Source organism: Diospyros lotus, chromosome 1, assembly GCF_014633365.1.
Source record: "Diospyros lotus cultivar Yz01 chromosome 1, ASM1463336v1, whole genome shotgun sequence".
Taxonomy (NCBI): domain Eukaryota; kingdom Viridiplantae; phylum Streptophyta; class Magnoliopsida; order Ericales; family Ebenaceae; genus Diospyros; species Diospyros lotus.
The window spans coordinates 36,421,872-36,445,183 of NC_068338.1; the positions used below are offsets into that span (position 1 = coordinate 36,421,872).

General features: G+C 37.8%; 2 protein-coding genes across 7 annotated transcripts; both read right to left on the reverse strand.

Annotated features, from left to right (window-relative positions):
- Positions 1–2,899: 2,899 nt before the first annotated feature.
- Positions 2,900–16,478, reverse strand: LOC127810118 (cysteine-tryptophan domain-containing zinc finger protein 7). 6 transcript variants are annotated; one of them, XR_008025363.1, is made up of 15 exons: positions 15,926–16,475; positions 15,032–15,107; positions 14,803–14,933; positions 14,273–14,668; positions 12,863–14,172; positions 11,772–12,214; positions 9,777–11,689; positions 9,524–9,684; positions 8,957–9,117; positions 7,812–7,972; positions 4,809–5,103; positions 4,257–4,630; positions 4,022–4,171; positions 3,874–3,936; positions 2,900–3,272 (listed from the first exon to the last, which is right to left on the reverse strand). XR_008025363.1 is itself a non-coding variant. In XM_052349406.1 (11 exons), exons 1-11 carry the CDS (start codon positions 16,082–16,084, stop codon positions 4,909–4,911), a joined length of 5,064 nt encoding a protein of 1,687 aa, XP_052205366.1. In that variant the 5' UTR covers positions 16,085–16,476; the 3' UTR covers positions 4,808–4,908. The 6 variants fall into 6 exon arrangements, 4 of the variants coding, with proteins under 4 accessions (XP_052205366.1, XP_052205360.1, XP_052205350.1 ...); XM_052349406.1 differs by lacking the exons at positions 2,900–3,272; positions 3,874–3,936; positions 4,022–4,171; positions 4,257–4,630 and having other exon boundaries at positions 4,808–5,103; positions 9,524–9,642; positions 15,926–16,476; XM_052349400.1 differs by lacking the exons at positions 2,900–3,272; positions 3,874–3,936; positions 4,022–4,171; positions 4,257–4,630 and having other exon boundaries at positions 4,808–5,103; positions 9,777–11,671.
- A 1,067-nt stretch (positions 16,479–17,545) lies between these two features.
- LOC127792033 (uncharacterized) lies at positions 17,546–19,090 on the reverse strand. The gene has a single exon (XM_052322363.1). It carries the CDS (start codon positions 19,088–19,090, stop codon positions 17,963–17,965), a length of 1,128 nt encoding a protein of 375 aa, XP_052178323.1. The 3' UTR covers positions 17,546–17,962.
- Positions 19,091–23,312: the final 4,222 nt, after the last annotated feature.

The window sequence follows — 23,312 nt, forward strand, 5'->3', positions numbered from 1 at the left end:
CTAATTTTTTGCATTTTCAATACGTCAAATTGTATGAGATTTTTTTGTTAAATCAGATCGCATGATGTGATTTAGTGCGTGAAAATCACATCAGATTGCACTGCATTTTGCGATGTGATTTGTCTAAAACATTTAAAATATTAATTCATTTATTTCACTAGTGCGGTTTTTGTGATTTTATATATTGTTTCATCAACTATTTAGCCTAATATTGCATTCGAGTGTTGTGAAAGTTTAGGAACTTAATAATAATTTAGAATTAAAATAGAGAAAATCAAAGAAAAATAAAATATATATAGAATTAAAACTAGGGTTGGCAATGGTTCGGTTTGGTTTCGGTTTTTGCCAAAACCATAACCAAACCAAACTTAAATTACTAAAACCAAAACCAAACCATTACCCATTTGGTTTTAAAAATTTAAAACCATAACCAAACCATTCGGTTTCGGTTCGGTTTCGGTTTAACCATGGTTTTTTTAATTTAATCCATATCAACAAACAAAGACAAATAGCATTCATAAATTTTTTTGATAATTTCACAACAAACAAAGATAAATTCTAATAAAGTTACCTTATTCTTGCATAAAGTTACAAAACTTATTGGATATAAAATCACATTTCCAAACCTACAATTGTTAAGATCAATAAATTAATATGTGCATAATTAAATTGTAATTTAAGCTAAAAAAAATTATCTACGAAAGTTAATACCTTTATCAACAACATTAATATATTCTTCGTAAATTGATGCATATCCATCTAAAATGAATAAGCCAACTCCATCTAACAAAATTATAAATATAAAAAATAAATTAATATGAAGAGAGATGAGGTAGAGAGTGAGAAGCAGCGAGGGTGAGAGAGAGCAAGAGGGGCCGAGCCCTAGCGAGAGCAAGAGAGATCTAGCGAGGGCGAGTGAGAGTAAGAGAGATACAGAGAGCGAGGGCAATTGGTGAGCTCGCGCGGAGGAGCAAGAGAAATGAGGCAGAAAGGGTGAGAGAGATTAAGGGCAAGCGAGAGCAGGGGCCGAGCCCTGGCGAGAGTAAGAGAGATCCAGCGAGGGCGAGCGAGAGCAAGAGACATGCAGAGAGCAAGGGCGAGGGCGGGCGGACGAGCGAGGGTGAGAGAGAGTGAGAGTGAGGTTGAGAGAGGAAGGAAAAGAGAAGGGGAGAAGGGTTTGCAAGTAAGGTAATTGGGCTGGGGTGGGCTAGCCTCAGGTGGGCGGGGTTGTATATAATATATATTATATATATATATATTCGGTTTGGTTCGGTTACCCACCATTTGGTTCGGTTTCGGTTCGGGTTTTGGTTTGGTTTTAGTGAAAACCATAACCAAACCATACCCATTGAAACAGTGTTCGGTTTTTCCCCGAACCAAACCATTACCCAGTCAAACGGTTTTTAACCGCGTTGACCGGTTCGGTTTCGGTTTGGTTCCCCACGGTTTCGGTTGCAATTGCCATCCCTAATTAAAACGGAAATAAAAAAGTAGAGAAAATAAAATTAATAATTAAATACATAAAATAATTAAATATACAAATTAATAAAAATTATATAGATAAAAAATTAAATACATAAATTAATTATTTAATATAAAAAAATCTCTAAAATCACAAGGAAAAAACCACAAAATAATCAAATAGAAAGAAAAAAAATCACAAACCCACTGCAACTTGATCTGCTCGTCAAACCCTTCTGCGCAACATCGCCTTCTGCACGTTTTCTTCGTTGTTGCCTTCTTCCGCTTCTGTTCCCTTCTTCTGCTGTTCAATACATCTCAACTTTTGTTCCCTTCTTCCACCGACTGCCGTGTCTTCTCCGTTCCCCTCTTCCCGCGTTATGGTGGGGAGAGATCGACAAGTGACGATCTGATTGACCAGAGATAATCTGAACGACGCGCTTCGAGGCCTCACCAGCGATCTCCTTGGACCCTTTGAGATGATGTCGTAGACTCAAAAGAGACTAGAGATTGAAAGAAAGGGGTTGGGGAAGGAGGTTGTCATTGGGAGGAAGAAAAGGATTGGGGAAGGGTGTGGCGGGGGCTGTATAAAGAGGAAGAAATGAAGAATGGAAGATTAGGGTTCACCATATTTTATAATTTTTTTATTATTGCACTACTCGGGGGAGTTGATTTTGAACCGAATCGAGAAATCTTTAAATCACAAATTGTATGGTTTGAGGATTTCTCAAACAGTGTCAAACTATTTCTCAAAAAAAAATTATATACAATTTGTCAATTTTTTTAAACACCCATTTTCATTACTACCTTGAAGCTCTCGTTTTAGGATGGAACACGAAATTATAGATGCATAGGTAGAAGGCTGGTTTACACTAAATTTGCATTGCATTTATTAAAATTAATATATGTTTTTATTTTATCTAAAATGATGTATATAAATAAAGCCATGCTTTAGCAGCCTCCATAGAACCAAAGTTAAAATTAATTTTGGATTTGTTAATTTGATTCGATTCAAATTGCATGTAGTGAGTGATGGTTGCTGAGATTCAATTCAAATCTTTACCATCGCTTGTAAATTTCTCATATTAAAATGTGAAATTGTTGATTTCATCTTATTTAAGAAGAATTTTTGGAAGATTAAGAAAGCAATACACTAATAAATGAAGAAATATTTTCGGCCTAAGAGACAGCTTGCTTTTATTTTTTTGCCGCAACTCCCACGCACGCCGCTATCCAACGGAGGCGGGGGGCTTCGGCTTTGGTATATAACATGAGGTCTTTGAACCTTAGCATGAAAAATTAAAAAGAAAAAAAAAAGTCAAAAATAAAAACCAAAATTAAACAATATGTTAGTATTTTATTTATTTATTTATTTTTTAACATAAAAGGGTAAGGATGAAAAAAAAAACTAACAAACTAAACCAGGGTCTTCAATCTGTTGTAACAAAGCAAACATTTGAACAAAAGTTTATCAAATAGGTCATGTCAAATATATACTAATGTCCAAACACCCACAATGTGGGTACAACACCTACCTACCAATAACCTCCCACGAGAGGTAATTAATATATATATATATATATTATAATGGATCAAGTATTAAGAGCAAGACGGAGGCACTGATTGAAGTCTTGTCTATTTATCTTACAATAGAAAATCTGCTTAAAAACAAAGAAAGATGAAATTAATACAACAGCTGTAAAGATGGGAATAACGGAACAAAACAACAACTCATGAATGTAGATTATTCATCATCATCATCTGATGCTCCATGCCACATATGTTGCCACCCCACACTTACAGTTTCTTACCTGCAAGCAAATATGCTCCATCCAATTAGCACTAATTGGCAAGACTAAGAGCTTTGGCCCGCCCAGGCCAGGCCAACGTTCGTGTGACAAAAAAACTTCCCAACATTTAACATATTAAGTCTTTATCCCATTATGTAAGCTCGATTGATGCAAAATCAAAACCAAAAGAAACAAGAGTCAAATCATTTTATCTATGGTCGAATTCCTCTTTTGCTGATACTGTTCCATTCCATCCGCCTACCAATGTTTATTTGCACATTAGATGCAGTAGACAAAGAGAGGAACAAGAACCACAATTAAATTTTGTTTTCCAGTTTAAAGACTAGTATGAGAAATCAGAGTTAGAATTGAAGGACGACAGACTGTAGCTTCCAAATTTCTGTTTGCAAATCAAGGAGGGGGATTTTCCAACCATACTGAGAGGAGAAAGAAAATGAAAAAGGAAAAAGCTCTCATCTAACAGTGGTACGTGGCTCTGACGTATTTATGTTCGACAATAAGACTTGTTAAGCATGAAAGGCAACCCAGGAAAATAGGACAGGCAAAAGCTTCACAGGTAGCAGCAGCATCTAGTCTAGTAATTAAGCAAAGGGCCACTTACCTGCTAGATCAGCAAAACAGTATAGGATGAAGCACCAGAACAATTCGTGCATTTACATAGCCACTGTCCCCGAATGAGAAACAAACAAAATAAGCACATAATTTCATAAAAGAGAAAAATAGAGTGTGATGTCAAAAATTTCACAAACCTCTAAAAAGAGAAATCAGAAAGAGTCCGCTGTGGGAACTATATACACACTGCTACTTCCATTTTGTACTCTACAAATTCTCTCCCTAACAGCTCCTGTTTCTGCCCTAGCACTCTGTCCCAGCTGCGAAAGTAGATTAACTACAGAAACCTGCAAGCAAGCAAGGGAATCAAAGAAAGGTAAACAACTGAAAAGAAAAATAATTTCAATCAGTAGAAATACACATGCATGCTACCTGAGGCTTGGCATATCCTTTGCTAAGATGTTGCTTTGGATGAGGTTATCAGTAGGTCATTTTTCGGAAGATGGGCTTTGCAAGTTTTCCATCCATTAGTTTCTCCCAGATAAGACATTTAAATAACAAATAAGCTGGCCACAAGCATTCCCGCATTAAAGGAACAAAAAACTAGAAAGATGGAGGATTATTGCAACAAGATTCCACCTCAAACTAGAACAGATTTTCACTCTTCTTGATATAAATGTTGAATCTTCCAGCTGTAGGTGTAGTTTGGATCAGCCCCGTACTGATATTTATATTCCTGTGCCATTCTCTCCCAAACCAACCAATAACATCAACCCCGCAAAAGTTTCACAAAGGAATTTATTTTCCTGAACCAATAACATCAAATAATGACATTTTCTGAGGCCCTTATTTGCTAGAGAGTAGGTGAAGCATTGCTGAAAAATATATGAAATTTGCAAAGTTGGCTGGTATGATACAGATGTACAAAGACACTAAACTGGTGAGACCTTAACAGATGATTGTGCGAGGCAGCAGAAAGATCACCTTTTGCTTTCTCCCTTAGGGATTAAGAATTGGAGGGGGTAGAAAGCCCAAAGAAACAAATCTGTTCCCGGGGTCATGTACACTCAATTACGACTAATATTCAACGGCTAATAGCTTCCATTGCTAGCCGTACCAAACGCAATAATCCCTCTATGTCTTGAAAATTGAAATCAAGAGCCTTTTTAACAGAAGTTATAGCATCCCTGTACTGGGCCTCTTCCATTCTTGCGCTTGCAGCTGCAAATGCAATTCGAGATTTCCTTGAAGCTTCCATTGCAAAATTTACATCCTGTGCCTGCAGTTAAATCACCTTTTAATATGCTTATTTACACACATATAAAGATGTCATACACCAAATCAAAAGCAACACTTATAACAAATAGCAACAAAAACTTGCCGTGCTCATCACACCTGCTTTTACTGATAATCATTTTCTGACAAGTAAAATCAATTACTTTAAAGGGATTCTCTTGGCATGATGGGAAATGAGTTAAAAAATGAGCACCCCCCAACGAAAAAGAGCATTTTACATGAAATTTCTGTTCCACCTTGCCCTTATCCACAAGATATGGCAGAAATATAATATGCAGAGAGTAACTTCAAGACTAACAGGATAAGAGACAAATCTCATCCTTTCCTTCCTAGTCTACTTAATTTAATTATACTTCAAAATAATAATATAATATTTTACCACGTGTGAAGAATAATATAATATTGGAGTATTTTATTTAATACCCTAGATTAAATATTTTAGAAGGTCCCTCACATGGATATTCCTATACCCAGCACTCATACTTAAGTTTGCATATCAAAGCATCTATATATGTTCTATTCCCTCTACTTGTTCGTCTAAAAACAAATGGACCTGCATATGGCAAAGACCTCTCACGACATGCATAGCTGACCTCCAAGGAGGAATTCAATACCTGGGCGTCCAGTAGCACTAGTTGCTATTTTATCAGAAAGAGGCTATGCAGCAGTCGAGTCAATGACCCCAATTTAGGCCTTAATAAAATTAAAGATGTGGCATCAAGATTAAGTGAGTTAAATTAAAATAACCTAAGAAGGCCAAGACCAGCCTGACCTAGGGAATGGTGACACCACCTATTATCTTCTCAATTTTGGATGCTAAAAATGTGTATTCTGTGGCCTTTTTGGTTAGGAGCTAAATGGTTTAAAGATATGATGAAAAATGCCAACCTAAGCGAATTGATTCAATGTAATTAAGGATATAATAATTTCCCAAGTACGGCATGTGTCAGGGTATTAGGGATATTTTGCATCTACATGTAGAGACTTGCACGATAAGAGGGGAGAAAAGGATCAAGGGTAGTGGTCGGTGATGGCGGGTGTTTTCAGTAAGTTGGCTTCGTTCAAGTGGTGATGAGTGGCAAAGGAAAGAGGAACATGGATGGCCAAGAGTTGGATAGTGAGCAGAGAGAAAAAAGGAAAAGAGAACTACAAAGGAAAATTCAAGAAAAAAAATTCATAAATTCTACTTGTGGTGTCAGAAACAGGGGGCACCAAACATTTAAAAAAAATTAAAAATTCATCAGGAAGCCCTTCTCCTGCACCGGGGGGGGAGCATATTAGACTCCCTTCATGAAGTTATGTGAGCCACACAAGGGCCGCATGCATATATATAATATATAAAAAAGAAGCATTTAAGAGGTGCCCAAGGAACTATTTGGCCCCCTTCAAAAATTATAAATATAAATATATGTATGCATAGTAAGTGGCTAAGTACCCAATAGGATCTACCTTCACCCCTACCCGATAAAGTTGAACGTGAGTCTCCCTTTGTTCCTAGTACATGCCAAAAACTGATCGACAAGGATTGCGAGTTTCCAGTCACACTAATCCGTTGTGCGATCATCCATGGAGAATGGTATCCAGCCAATTAAGATAGTAAAATGCAGGGTTGCGAGGAGCCAAAATTTTCAAATTCAATAAAGAAAATTTTACCCCCATATTTTATTAATTGAATAATTCATCAGGATGTTAAAGGTGGAGGTTCCACAAGTGTGGCATGAGTCTTAATTGAGGAAATTTTTTATTAGCTGCATATATTAAATAGGGTCATTACTAAAAAATGACCAAACTTTGACTAGTGTATTTGGAACTTTCAATTTTTTATCAATTCTACAATATCTTAAAACTTAAATCATCAATACTCTTTTAATGTGTTTATTGATTTTTCTTCAAAATTTCAAACTTGACCATGCACATCATTACAGTTTGTCATTATGTGCACGATTAAGTTTGAAAAATAAGAAGAAAAATCAATAATTAATACATCAAATGAGTATTAATTATTTAATTTTACCTGTGTTGTAGAATTGATAAAAAAAATTGAAAGTTTAAATGTAAAATTGATACATTTTAAAGTTTGCTATAGATAAAGTTTGGTAATTAACCCTATTAAGTAATTGATTATTTAATAAGAATATTTTTCCTGTAAATAATAATTGCATAAAACGAAAACCGCAAAGTGTCTACAGATTATCGGGCATGCCTCACAAAAAGAACAAAGAGGCAAAATGAACAAATAACAAAATTAAACCTAAACACTAAAGAGAGTAAATTCCCAAAACCAGGGATACACAATTGTCATACGAAGAGGCCAGGCAATGATCAACAAAACACCAAAGACCTCGATGCCCAAAGACGAGCACCAGTGAGGATCAGCACAGCAGGAGGGACCCCAAGGATAACTTAGTGTAGCATACTCACTGGCTATGTACCAATATTTTCCTCGTCCCTAGGACCTAACCAAATCATAATGAGATTAAAAAAAAATATTCCTTTGACCTTGTGGAATACTGGAATTTTCTCTTTCAGTAGCAGAGTATTCATCTATGCTCCTTAACTTATATAACCCGGACTGGAGTATAGATTTGTAGGCAATAGGCATTATGGTTTCATTTACTTCTGGATGTAAATATGCCAAAAAATAGTTCTCTTTCATAACCTACTAGAGATGTTTTTGAGTTTTATACTCACAAAGTTGAGGAGCCGTGAAAAGCCGGGGCGGCTTTGTGCAGCAATAACATGGTTCCCAGCAACTTGGGAAGAGCTAACTCCTTTAGCTAAGGGGACTTTGTCTGATGTTGTTATGTTGTTTAAGTTATCAACATCAGAGGCAGAGGAAGATGGAGATTCACCTGACAAAAGCAAGTACAGGAATTATGTCAGGTCAATTAAAAGAACTGATTTAAGTTCAGTATCTTATCTGCCACATGAATGCCCAATCCCTAATATAAAATGAAATACTACAGAAATGCTTACACACTAAATAAGCAAAAAGAATGAAAAATGATGCCATAATGGTACAAAATAAGCATGCATTGAATAAAATATTTGATATTTTGGAAATTGTTACCTTCAGCAATCCAAGCAGCAAAGAGAAATGAAGAAAAATAAAAAAGGAAATAAGAGAATCTATAATAGATCTATAATCTAAATGTCTCAAATGGATGGGATAAATTACAAAAATCTTTATGTTAAGATCAATAAATTTCCTGCTCTGCTGGTTCTTCTCATTCAGCTTAGGGTGGAAGGCAAGATTTCTGGTAAATAAAATCCAACTCATTTATCCTCATCACATATGTGCATGCAGTAGTGCAAAAATCTAATGTTATAACATCTCCATACCATATAGATTCCATCTCCAGACCTAAATTCTTAAACTTGAAGAAAATTGATATTAACATTGCAAATGACATTGTTCTACTGGAGGTTCCCTACAATGTGAAGCAACACAACTGCAGTTGAAACATTAAAGGTATAGGAAGTCTAGAAATGTAATTTATCCTAAAAAGAGAAGTAATCCATGATTAAATTCAGGAAACAAACACGACTGGGGTCATATTCTCACACCATGAATGCAGGCTCTGCAAGGATGGTCCTCTCAGAACTACTAATTACATACATTCAAGAGTAGTTTTTTTTTTTTTTTTTCCTGAAATTAAGATGAGGTGGTAGGGAATGGGGTTCAATTTCTTATAAGATGAAGGCGAAATAAAAAGTTAGTAACACTTTCTTTTGAGCTGGATACAGAAGAATTTTCTTGTTTATAAATTCACATTGCCAAGAAACAAACATTAATGCAAGAAGCAAAATTCCAGATCAAAGTTTATAATAGTTACCCAGAGGAACTATTTGCAAGGCTTTCTGCAACTCATGCCGATCTCTGTTTGCAGTGCTGTGTGATGAATATATTACTCTCATGTATGCCACCTCCATACATTTGTAGGCCAATGCAGCAGTAGCCATGTCCTTACATTTCTCATATTCGTGGGCACAAAACCTACCAATTTAAGAAAAAAGCAATAAACAAGAAAGGGAGCAACATTAGCACTTTCATATCTCACAGAGACAAATTCATCCACCAAATTTGCAAGTTAATTTTTTCCCACAGTTTCAAAGTAAGGTTCTCTAAGATGTCATATCTTAGCAACATGTTCAAATCATCCTCATTACTACAGTGAATATATGTGCACACACATTAATAAAGGGAAAATTCCTTGCCCTAGACGACTTGAACAATAAATGCTACTGTTATCAGAAAGTGATCAAGGAATGATTGGGAGTTGAGAGAGAAGAGGAAAGAAAAAGCGTAGAACAAGTGGCAATATCATTTCAAAGACAATGCAAATAAAAGGGTACATCCCATTATGAAAGAGACCCCTATATAAATTTTAAGTATTACTCACTCGCAGAGTTTTGCCGTGCTACTGTACATTTGCATTGACTGAATCATCTCGCTTTGCTTGGAACTCTCAACATTGCTAGATTCTAATAAACAGGCTCCATGAAGAAACTTAAGAGCTGCCTGAAAATAAATACCTGTGCTTTCAGTACTTGATCCAGAATTCTGCAAAGATAAAAAAGTACCAAGAATTAGGAAGGTGACTGTCACCAATTCCATGGTGGCAAAACACACGCACACGCACACAATCCAGCAACCTTGAGGCGATCAGCAAGGTGTTTCAGATCCTTTGCCTCTTTTACAGCATTGGTGGCAGCCTGGCTGGAGGGATCTCTTCTGGCAGGACTTGGGGCCTCTACATCCCTGACTCTCTGTCCATTAACTGTGGTATGTCTTGATCTAATAGGCTGACTACTATTCTGGCTGTCACATTTTTTATTCTGTTGGTAGGCCTTCAATGCATGATCACAATCAGAAGGTTCAGTTAACAAACTATTTCCTTCATTCTGTTTCTCAGCTCCAGGATTTAATTGGAGAGACTGTGTTCCAGACTCACTTTGACCTCTTCCAGAGGGAGGTAATGAGTGTAACTTTGTTCTACCAGAGACCTCCACCTGATCTGTTTTATCGGAGAGATACCTCCTTGAAGATCTTTCATCACTGTGCCTATGGTCCTGGCTGGAGAGACCATCAACTTTAACATCCAGACCATTATTACCTCCATTTTTTTGTTGAATCTCTCTTTTACCATCTTCAATTACAACTTTACCTGCAGATTCTTTCTTACCAACAAAATTCTTTTCAATTTTATCAGAGTTAACCCCAAACTTCTGCTCAGCCCTGTTTTTTCTAACCCTTGATTTTTCTTCTTTAGGTATATGGTCTATACAAACATTATAAGAATCAGACATCTTGAACTTTCCCTTGTCAAGTTCAGATTTTAAACTCCCATTCTTTTCTTTAGACTTCAACGAGGATTCCTTAGCAGGCTTACTCAGACATGGAGCATTAGAAAGATACTGCTTGTTATTTTCTCTTTCTTCACCACGGAATTGATCTGAAGTCTGTGGTCTGCAAGGGTGTTGGGTATCACTGCCTATGATATTATTACCACTATTATCAAAATGGTGACCTGCCAATTCTGGAGAATGTACAGTCTGTATTTTAGCTTCAGTACCAGAAAAATGACCACTATTCCTTCCCTGAGAATCGAAATGGGTGTCAAAAGCTTCATCCTTCCCCACAGTCCCAGATCGATTGCTCCCCATGTCATCTTCACCATCTGAGCATCTTCTTGGAGTTCCAGCAGCAAGGAAACCGGCATCTCCAAACTCCATTTTCACCTCTAGTCTCCTTGTTGATTTAGACTTGTCAGGATTTGAAAACCTCAAAGGAGATGAAGAAACTGACTCTACTGGTGAGCCTTTGACTTCCTGCACATTCTTTCTGTTCTTATGGGAACCAGAAACTTTTGAAGAGCTTGAAGTGGCAGCCTGAGATGGTTGTGCAGATCCTAAACCTCTTCTCAGAGAATCAGTATCATCCAAGCTACGCTGAGACAGAGTACTTGCCCGATCTGGCCCCAATTGCTGTTCCTTCATACTTCTACCCTTTTTCACTGCTCCACCAGAGCTTTTACTTACACTGGTCTCTTTCCCTTCAGACTTGGAGATCTTTGCCTTCTTTTCCTTCCTGTGAATTACTTCAGCTGTATGTTCCAGAAGATCCTTCCTATCATGAATATGATGCCCACTCTGGAGGGATGCTGTGGAAACATGAGTATCCCGACTTTCATTTGTTTTCCTTTTTCTCGAAACATCTTTACCATCAGATTTCTCCATATGCAGAGATCCATCATCAGAAGTAACTTGAACTTGGCATTTTGTTTTTCTGGGAGGATCTTTTGAGCTCTTCTTTTCCTTAGATTTTCCATCCATATAAGAAAAGTCATCGTATTTGCAGCCATCCTTCCCTGGTGCATTTGCGGACAAACTATTATTTGAGACAGGGCCAACCTCCTCCACAGGTCCATTACAGTCAGATTTCCAATCTTCGTCAGCAACATGCATAACATCTAGCCTAATTTTCTTAGAAATTCCAACAAAATCTTGATTATCTCTTTTACTCTTGATCTTGGAGGACCTATTTTCACCTGTGCCCAGTACAACAACTGAAGAAATTACATTTTTTTTTTTCTTTTTCAGACAAAGGGGTTTGACAAAAGCAAGAAACGTCTACTTAAAATTCAATACCTCCATTAGGATGCTGTTCAAGTGATTTGTTTTTCTCTTTCTTTTTATGCCTGTGTTTCTCAACCACACTAGATTTGCTTAAATGCATAGGTTGAATTTCACTTGCTGGAGACTGGTTTACACCATTTAAGCTTCTACTTTTAGTTGGTGCAGGGATGTTCTTCTTCAAAGAGTCAGAGGATAGTGCAAGACCATCGTGGCTCATTGTATCTGACACATCTTTTATTCCATATTTCTTCTTCCCACCACTAGGCACAGGATGGAAACCAAGATTTTGGCGGCTCTGATCAAAACAATTGGTTTCACCCATGGGCAGTCCAGGTAGGACACTACCAGGATGACCATGCTGATTATTCTGATTCTCAGGAGCACTAACTTGGTGCATGGCAATTACAGCATTAGTTGTCTCCTCCTCACTAACAGTACACCGGTTCCTTCCAGGCCTAGAGAAATATCAAGACAGTGAAGTTGATCAAAAATTTATGACATATGCATGAACCGATGTGTATTTCTTTCCATCAGACCACAGAATTTTATACACAAGGATTATTATGCATTCTCATTCATCTATATTATCATTACCAGAGGATGCCACATACTAACACCACAATCTGGGCTAACTTAAACTACATGAAGTTTGATGTCATTATTATTTTCAAAGGTTGTTGATCTCTCTCTCTCCCCCTCCCTAAGTGCACCACAAATAGTTGCTATGCTCTTTGATCCCAGCCCCATATCCCTTCGGACAGCAAGTAGTTTGATCTTAATGAGGAAGAGAAACTGGAACTATTCACCTGCTAAGAACAACTATTTTTTTGTATATTATTGGTTTAGTTGTTATTCATCTAAAAGTATTCAAAGTTACTAAGTGCTAAACCTCAGTGAAATCTAGTGGAGACAAGTTCCACCCCTCCCCCCACCCCCAAGTTTCTTAGTAAAACCTCACACAGGGAATTATTAACTCTCTTTTCTCATTTGGTAGAACAACTGTATTTAGAAGTTTCCAACAGTTCCCACCATGTCATAGGATGTAGTCAACTACCAAAGCCATACATCATTAATAAAACTTATACATCATTAATAAAACTTACAGCCAATCAAGCATGCTACAAAGCCACTTCTCAGGAAGGCTTTCTGGATTTGTCCCTACTGGAAGAAGTCGCCACTTCTGACACTTGTCACAGCAGACCCAATCTTCTTTGACTAGGGGACCCAATGTTCCAGGAGCTGCATCAGAAATGGATCCATTTCCAATCGGACCTGCATTTGGAGCTGCTTTTTGATATGCCCCAGGCATAGATGGCTTCTTGCCAATCAACCTTTCCTTCGATGTGCCATTAGATGCCAATGTGTTTTTCTCAACCACCTCAAGGTCCTTTGGCCTGTCAATTGAAGGAAGCTCTACAGAATCCACATCATCTTCCTGTTCTAGTTCTGTGTCCCCAAAAAAATCACTGTATCTATTTCTTGCCTTTCCATTATCCTTCTGTGATTTGGAATCATCCATTTCACCTTTAGACGAATAAACATTGGCATGCGTACTCTTCCTATTTTTGGACACCAAGGAAGAATCCAGTCTTGAGCTGTCTTTCAAAACCTCAGCACTCTGGACATTGTTGCTTCCTTTTGATTTGTTTTTGCCCCCAGATGATGAATGCCCTTTCAGAGAAGCCAATTGGATGTCATCCTCTTCATGAGGCATAGCTTTCTTACTAAACTTCTGCCCTAAAAGGTCGATTGATTCAGCATTTTGAATTTTTCTTTCTTTAATAATATTTGAGTCAACTGCACCAGAAACATCAGCTTTTTCTCTCAAGCCACCTTCTTCTCGTAGACCTAAGCTGTCACCTTGAGACTTTGCTTTCTTGCCTTCTGATAATGTACCAGCTGAAGCAGCCTTTGCAATAGGCTTCTCAATCAAGCCAATCTCTTGGGTGGATATTGCCTCCAATGTCCCCCCTTTAGCTAGACCAGAGAGGTATTCTTCCTTCGTTTGATTAGCTTCTCTGGAGTTATCAATGGTCCTAGCATTATCCTTTGTAGAGTTGACAACAGAAAATGAATTAGATAGAAGTGGGAGCTTCAGAGTATTAGCGACAAGTTCTTCACAAACCAAACTGTCAATATCTGTTTCTTTCTTCAACAGCAGACCAGTTCCATTTTGACTGTCCTTGTCATCAAGACTTTTTAATTCTGATGGACAGGCATTTTTATCAAATGACTTTGATCTTTTATCATCACCCCTTGCAGAATCAGATCCATTTGAACTATATTGTCCACTCCTCTTAGAGAATCTACGTTTATTTTCTCCATGAAGCTTTTCCCTTTCAATCAAGTATATCAAATCATCAACAAGAGGGGATAACAATATGTTATTGTGCACCGGAAATGATGTCATAATCTGCTCCAACGCATGGACAAGATAATTTGATCACTTACAGGTCAATTGAAGAAAAAATAAAACAAAATGGAAGATAAAAAACAATCAAGGAACCGCTTACTTGAAGAATACTTGTAGGGGATTCATCTACAACATCCTGAGGCTCCTGAGATAACCCATCAGTGTCAGTGGGGCTGTCGTCTAAAGATGAAGATGGAGAGATATCAAGGCCAAGACCACTATAGATTTCGGCATTTTTTCTAGTCGGCAAATTATCAGGACCCACTTTGATTCTAAATTTCAGTGTCTTCTGGTCAGAAGATGGAGCATAGTTTCTACCAGGTTCAGATCTTGATGTGGACTCCTCAGTACAATGAATAGATGATACCCCTACTCTTTTTGCCGAACCATCAACAGAATCCCTTATTAAAGGCAGTAAGGCAGCAGTTGCAGAAGCTTGCGGATGTCTCACAGACAGAGATGCACTTGATGGAACCACAGAACTGAGATGGTCAGCCTGTATAAGGACACAAGTAAGAGTGCTCATGCAAACTAGAAGTTCTGTATCAACCAACGTGGTCATATTTCCCCTTTACAATAAAAGAATAACTCATGGAAACAGATAAAGACTTAAATTTCATAGATATCTACCTCCAGGTGCAATTTATTTGGGGATCTCGGTGGGTTGGAGTTGGGAACTTTTGGTGGAGACCTTGCACGAGACCAAACGGGGGAGCGCTGATAGGTGGGTAGAAATGAACCATAACCACCAAATTTTGCCCCTGTTGAAATATGCATAAATCCAAAACAGATCACTTCACAGCATAACTACAACCGAATTGTGCTCATTGAATTTGACAAGCTCAGGTATTTGGCTTACCCAAGTTCTCAGCTGAAACTACTCCACCCTCAAAATCTTTTTGAAAATGACCCAGAACATCTTGAAGTTTCACATCCTTTAGAAGAATAAAGTGATCAGATTCAGTAGAACAAATCAGATTCAGCGGAAGAAAGTGAAAGGGGCAAAGAGATGTAACCACAATGGCAGAGATTGAAATCAAGACATCCTAAGCCTTGGTATAGCACGGACATTCACATAAAAAGAAGCTAGTTCTATGAGCCTGTCATGGCTAATAAGTGAGCTCTTATGCTTTAAATTTTGCCTGTCGATCTCAAAAAAGTTCCAGTATGCTTTTAAAAGGTATGATGTATACACCAGATAACACACCCTCACTTCTCTCCTATGCAGCATTCAAACAGATCACACACACACTCCTAAGCAGAAAAAATTAGCAGCAAACAAATCCCCAGTAATCAGGGCACACTACACAATCCGTAAACGCAATTTCACAAGTGAATTATTATGACCAATAGAAGGTCACGATTCACTAGAACCCACACGTTCTGTCCTGCGAATCAATTGCAGAATATTATGCACCTAATGGTATCCATATTAAATAAAGTGGTATCCAGATAACAAAGATATTTCCCCCATTCTGCAATCAATCAAGTCTAAATACTGAAAAGCAAGCCCTTGGCAAAAGCTTTTGGCCCCTAAGCCAAAGAGGATCGTACGCACACACAACAAAATTATGAATTAAACCAAGCAAGAGTGTTTTATAAAATAAAACCTGGTAAAGCTGTGATTTACAGGTTTGATCTAAGACAGCATATGGGTCAAAAAGGAAAATTAGGAGTAAATTGTGAACGAGGAAAAATGAACAATAAAGAATAAAAACTGCTTAGGAAGAGAAGAAAAAGGAAGAAGCTTTACAATGTAAGAAAGAGCAATATCGGGGTCAATGGTAGAATCATCTTCGTTTTGGTAAGAGCAAGCCTCGCCTTCTTCAAGCTCAGGCTCCAACATCTCTGCAGCAGCACCAAACCCTAGGCCCAACCCCTTCCTTCCATCCCTACTGCCCAAAGAAATCATCAAAAAGATATAGCCCAGAAACCTTTCAAAACCCTCCAACTCATCCCCGAGCAATTACTTGTGTAACTCTCTCACGAAAACAACAAATCTCTTCGTCCCATATCAGAAGACAGAAAACCCACAAGAACCCATCGACGAATTTCTCTGATCAACGAGATCGTTGATTTCACCGACCAGACGACCCCAACAAACAAACTCGGTAATTATCAAATAAAACTCGCTCAACAAAACTCAAATTACCGATCTTTGACCAGAATTAGCCGATTCTGAGACGCAAGAGTTTGGATCTCGTACTCGATCTCGGGAGCTCGGATCGATGTACAGAGAGAGAGAGAGAGAGAGAGAAGAGAGAGAGAGCGCCTGGTTTTGGTATACAGCAGCCTCTGTTTTTTAACTTTCTTTTATTTTCTTTCAAAGACAGCAAAATTATTTTTTAACTGATCCACCACCCACAGACAAAACGACCATTCACACAAAACAAATTAAATAATTGTTTTCATTTACTTCTTTGCCTTTTGTTTTCTTTTTTCCAAAGTTTACTTAACATTACGTCTGGAGAGGAATGTTGTGTTTAAATTATTTTTATTATTATTTTTTATGTCTTTTGCTTTTAGTGTTTATTTTATTTTTACTAAAAAAGAAAAATTAAGCATTCCATTTGATAACAATACGTGTTAGATGACTAAATACGATAAATAGTTACTTATAGTTGGTTTGTTGATTAATTAAGGTTAAATTGATAAAAGGGCTGTTACTTAATCAAACAAAAATAAATTATATATACTTCTTTCGGAGCAAAACCAATGCATCAATACACACACACACACACACATCAATTTTTGTTACCTTAAAAAAGTGAAAAAAGGAAATATATACAAAAAAAACGACAATAGACTCAAAACAAGTATGTTGTACCCTTTGTTTGTCTGTTTAGCCCAATATAAAATAGTGGGTGGATAACTAACTATTCTTTCTCAGTCATTGACACTTAGGTAGATTTTAAAATGAATGTTAGTTTAATAAATGTATAGTTAAAAGAGTGCTATTTTAGAAAATTTTAAACAATACTTTCTGTTTTGGTCAAAAGTTCAAAATTGCCTAAAAAATAAAATAAAGCCACATTTTTACTTGATTAGATTATTTTTAGGTGGGAGCCATAGTCATAGAACTCTTATGGTTATGAGATAAGTTGCTTGTAAAATTGTATATCTGTACTTAAAAAAAATAAAAAAAATGCTATTTGTATTGAGGATTATACTTTGAGTTATATACGTGTATAAATAATTAAAATACTCCGTAATCGGGTAGGACGGTACGATGAAACGGAAGAGATATTTTAATTAGTGAAAGTCAAGATGTAGGGCTGATCTACAAATGACATGGTTCAATAAATAGACACGCAAAAGGACAAAGGAGACTAAAGGTCAGATGAGAGACATACAGCTGGGCATTGCTTGGGCAATACGTATGTAGAGGAAACTCTTAAGAGATTACTACTACATGCGTGGGTGGAGAAGTCCAATTTGAACAGTACAACACGTTTGACACGAGTGAGTGAAAGAAGAGATTATTTGGACAGCTGCAGCCTGCAGCGTGCCAGCCGACGTCTATCCCTTCCCCTTTGTTCACTCACGAAGGCGCCTCGAAGCACTGCATCTGGGGGAAATCTTGCGTCTTGCAAACTGACGAGACAAAGCAGAATAGGATAAACAACGCACCATACAATACATGATACTAAAAAGGTATTTCCACTTCCAAAACATTTCAAGCGCAGCTAAACTAAATTTGATGGTTAACAACATCACATCACATGAAGAACAAACTTACAAACAATTTCAATGCAAAAACCATTAATTCAGCTGATTTCATTTCATTGACTCAAATCTTGACCTGAGAAGTTCTCCCCTTTCCCATGCAAACACCCATCAGACCTGGAACATCATTTTTATATCTCCTCACATACAAACCCAAGAATGATTTCTCACCGCACACTAAAATAGTACTCAAGCATATATCTTTCTTTACCAAGCCACGTTCCCGTAGAACTTTAATAACTGCGCATCGTGGCATGATCCTCTTCTCCAATTTAAAGAAGATGACAACAGGGCACCGGGCAACGGCGGCTGGCTTCCAACCCATCTCCTTAACAAGAAAGTCCATTGCTCGCGTAAGTTTCTCCTCGGATAAGTACATACAGAGCGGGTGTGACCTGAATGCCAACAGAACTTCATCTCTGGACAAGCCGTAGCGCTGGTAAACCTCCATTTTATGATCCCAAGTTGACTCGGGCATTTCACAGAGCACTTGGACGGCATTCGCGAATGTCGATTTCGACGGGTTGAATCCCATTTGCACGGCTTTATTAACGCTTTCTTTGAACTTCTGTCCATCCCGATGCACCGCGTTGGGGGCATAAAGCAACATGAAGAAGATGACGGATTGGGGCCCGCCCGCTTCTCTCAGCGCGGCTATATTTGGGGCAATCCTCTTGTCAACGTCTTGCGCAGGAATCCTGGCGTCGCGCTTGAGCATCTCGACGACGTTTTCGTCGAGAAGAAGCACGCTCTTCAGGAAATTATAGCAAGAGATAAGCTGCTTGTCCAGGCTCCGGAACAAGAGGCCGTTGCACGCACAGATGATTCTGGGGAGGTCCTTGCTCGACAGCCCTATGGAGCGGAAGAACTCGAGTTTGGGAATGAAGGTCTTGTCCGGATTGAAAGAGAGAATACAGGGGCGCGAGGCGGCGATTTTGGAGATCCGGGCATCGGTGAATCCATAGTCCGTCAGAATGGTTTTGACAAGCTCCGCGTTCCCGGCTACTTTCTCGGATGAGGCGGCAGCAATGACAAGCTCTTGCTCTTCGTCTTTCGACGCGAGTCTATCTGACGAGAAGAATTTTTCAATGGGCGGTGCAAAAGGAACTCTTTGGAGTTGGATAATGCGCCGCCATGAGCTGCCAATAATTCCGCGTGATGGGCGCAATTTTCTGCAGAAGAAAGCGGCCATTGTTGGGGCAAAATAGCAGCAGCTTCCTATGTACCAATTTGCGAAAAAAAGAACAATTATTTTCTTCCCTGGTACCAACAGGTGGATCGAGAAGAACGGCCAGACATCGACAAGGTAATCATACGAGCCAAAGAGGGTATAGTATTATTTTCTTACGAGTTCTTGACTGTAAATTTATTCTTTGCAATTCTCAACCTGCTATTCATACTGTCTCCATTGTTAACATCCTGATGATACATTCCATGCCACCATTCTAATTGACAGCATGTCCAGCGTTGGTATTATAATCTCCAAGTGCTGTGGAAGTTTCTAGTTGCACCGGCATTTAATAATTTCAATCCAAGAGAACATGCATCATAATTTTTTTGTATTATCAGTTAATAATGTGAAAAGCAGTATCATAGATCAAAGATGCTTCCCCAGTAATTCGTTCTCTATTCTGCTGAGAACATTCTTCTATTTTTCCAGGTATACATGACTTACGTGCAGGCTTTATATATATGGTGGTGGGGGTTGGCCTCTGAGTGTCTTCCTTTTGACATATGATCACATATTCCTTCTTCCTTTTGGCACCTTTTATCTTTAACCCCATATTGCTTGGATTTCTTGCGTGGGCATTTCTATGCACATTCTCACGTTCTGGGTCAGTCATAAGCTACGGCAGTTAACAGGTCATTGTTACATTCTATTTCCCCACATATGTAATCTTGTGTTTTATCCACTTATGTCTAGCGCTGGCAATAAGCCCAGCTAAGCCTAGTTTAAGCCCAACTCGATTAATTTTAGCTTGATTCATAGTTAAGCTCGATATGAGCTGATTTTTTTAGCTCGAGCTCGACTTGATGATGACTACGAGCTAGCTCGGCTCAGCTTGAAATTGACTATCACCTTACTTTTATTTATATATATATATATATTTAAATAATATATTTATAAAATTATTAAGTATATATTTATATTATTGATTATTAAGTAATAAATATTTTTTTATTTAATAAATTTATAAAATTAATATATATATAAATATATCGAGCTGGCTCGTGAGTTAAATGAGTCGAGCTAATGGTAGCTGAATCTCGACTCATTTATTAAATGAGTCAAATATTTGAGATCAAATTTGGTTCATTTGTATCACAAGCTAACTTGTTGAGCCAATTATCGAGTCGAGTCTTGATTCAGCTTACGAATAACTTGACTTATTGTCAGCCCTACTTATGTCCACCCTAAATTGACTGCCATGATTAAAAATAGCAAAATTTAATTTTTTTTTTTTAGTTTTTCTATTTTTATTTATTATTTTTAAAATCAAAATCAAGAAAAATACAATTACTAGCATGATTAGATAATGACACGGTGGTTTGTAGTTGAGTGATTAATTGCATGGGCAAGGTGTAGGTGGCTCATTATTTTGTGAGGATTGGGAGAGGATCAAATTTGTAAGTAGTCTTCCTTTTTTTTACTTTATAGAAGGAAAATTCTATTTGTAGTATGGTAAAATAATTTTAAGCAAAAATCTATTTTTGCACTCTATTTGTTGTCATGCCTTTTCTGCTCTCATCATTGGTCGCCCCCATCCTCTTCTCCGTTCATCATCATCGGCGATGATGAGCGGCTGTTGTAACACCTCACTTCTTTCAAGTGTAGCATTAACTTGGGATTTCAAAAATATTTTTTTTTTTCACGCACACTACATTTGATATACAATCATTAATTTTCAAAAATTCCATTCTATCTTCTTAGCTTATCAAACTTAATAACCAATAAAGCAAGACAAGTAATACCATAACATATGAAGAAGTAAGATCGAAATCTCAAATGATACATAACTGTAAATTTTTTATTTATAAGCAAGTAACTATACCAACATAACATCATCAAAGTAATATACATAAGGGATGTTTCATCATAACCCAAAAGATATCCTCTGAATCTACTACAAATAATTGTCACATCACATCTCGACAATTCCTTTCCTTTTGTTACTGCTGCTCTCATCTGGAACATTTGAATATTTCAAGAACACAGTCCGAATTAGATGTTGAATCATCTAAGTAATTGCATAAAAATAGTTTTCGTAGAATGTATGTATGATCGTGAGCATGACATATATAAACAACACAACATGTCAACCTTGAGAAATTTTCCTACCATACTCAATCTCTGAAGTGTATATCGGCGTTCACCTGTGGAAAATTCATTCCACAACATATAGTTGAGATTGACTTTGCCGCGACATACTTAATCTCTAGGGTGCACATTGATGTTGTAACATCCCGTTCGAGCGATAGGAAGGACCGGGACAACTTACCCTGATGGGCCTACACGAATTTCCCAGGGGGGTCACCCATCCCTGGATTACCCCAGGTCAAGCACGCTTAACTTGGGAGTTCTTTGCCAACATTCAGCCCAAAAGGTATCCAGCTGGTATTATTTCATTCTTTACACTATCCTCGATATATACTAACTTCTCTGGGCTCTTGGGGTATTATATTCTCCCCCTCTTGAGCGCATGACGTCCTCGTCATGCGACCTTACAACCGGTCCCAGATCTCCCCCGATGCATGGCCGATGTGGGATTTGCCTAAGGTGCCTACACGCACCCCTCTCAGGGACTCAGCTTCCTCGCTGAGGTTTGCCCCACCACCGCGCTCAGAGGCTCGGAGGTCGGCTCTGATACCATTTGTAACATCCCGTTTGAGCGATAGGAAGGACCGGAACAACTTACCCTGATGGGCCTACATGAACTTCCCAGGGGGGTCACCCATCCCTGGATTACCCCAGGTCAAGCACGCTTAACTTGGGAGTTATTTGCCAACATTCAGCCCAAAAGGTATCCAGCTAGTGTTATTTCCTTCCTTACACTATCCTCGATATATACTAACTTCTCTGGGCTCTTGGGGTATTACAGGTGTCACCCGAGGATAATCCATTTCCACATACGGTTGAGATTAATATTGCCTCATTCTCAAGGAAACCACATCTCGTCCCACCTAACATCATAACAATGACATGACTTCAAATATATCGATGTCATGAAAACCACACGCCATGTATTTTTACAAAACATATCCAGTTGATGCATCACGTAATAAATTCAATATGCATAATATGTTTATAAATCAAAAGCATTTAGGGAAAACCATTCACGTGGAATAAACCGAATTTTGGTAGTAAAGCCACTTGTTTGAAACAAATCGAGTATAGGAAAAACCACTCACTTGAAATCAATAATTCACGTGCCAAAACCATTTGCATGAAATCAAATTAAGTATTGGGTCGAACCACTTATCTTCATATAATAATTCCTGTCGTAACCTCAGAATATGTGCTAACCTCGAATGTCGTACAAATCCTCAAGTCTTATAGCCAAATCACCTCCTGACTAATGATTTATCCAAGAAAATCAATATTTCTGATTTTCATAATTTTTTCATATGTTTTTCAATTTTTTCTTATTTTCCATAAATCCATTTTTCTTCATAATTCCACAATAAATATTTTTCACTTATTTTCATCAAATATTTTTTCACATAAATTCCTAAAATAATTTTCTAAAAATTATAAAAATAATATTGACAATAAATCTTACCTCACACACCTAGTATGTGCACTGAGAGTGAAATCTACGCTTGAACCTCAAACACCAATCATTTTCTTTGGCTCCCGCAACCTAAAACTTGTTCTGATGGTTGATTTGACCCCACTTCTTTGAAGTACTCCTCAAGTCGATCCTAAGAATGCTATTGGTTGCTTGAAAACATCACCGGAAGTGCCCTAAACAACCGTTTACAGGCTCGGCTCTGGTGACCCTCGATTTTTGGTGATCTCTCTAAAACCTACTCAAATCTATACCAAACCTTTCCAAATTCTCTAGAAATCCTCCCCATGATACAAGGAACAAAATCCCCTTATCCACAACACTCGAATCACTCTAAAACACCTCAAATTTGAACTCAAATTTGAATAATAATCCTCGGCCTTGGATGCGCTATGTATAACCAAAATTTGGCTAAAATTTGTCAAATCTCGAGCTTACTTAATCCCTAAGGTTCAAATCTAGCCACTAAGTGCCTTGAATAGCCTTGAATCATGCTAAAAATCCCTCGATTCTCTAGCCAAATTTTATGGTCACGTCCGCCATAAATTCCTGTCAAATCACGGTTAATCTCGGCCAATGGCCACCACCAATCGACTCATCATGGTCTAGGGGCTATTTTGGAAC

Excerpts from the sequence above, each read along its gene's own strand:
- LOC127810118 (XM_052349390.1), bottom strand. The coding sequence starts at position 16,084 with ATGATTTCTTTGGGCAGTAGGGATGGAAGGAAGGGGTTGGGCCTAGGG. Across the intron at positions 15,108-15,925 it reads ATATTGCTCTTTCTTACATT|GATGTGAAACTTCAAGATGT; the intron begins GTAAAGCTTCTT and ends ATTCTTCTAAAG. Across the intron at positions 9,685-9,776 it reads ACCTTGCTGATCGCCTCAAG|AATTCTGGATCAAGTACTGA; the intron begins GTTGCTGGATTG and ends TTATCTTTGCAG.
- LOC127792033 (XM_052322363.1), bottom strand. The coding sequence starts at position 19,090 with ATGGCCGCTTTCTTCTGCAGAAAATTGCGCCCATCACGCGGAATTATT.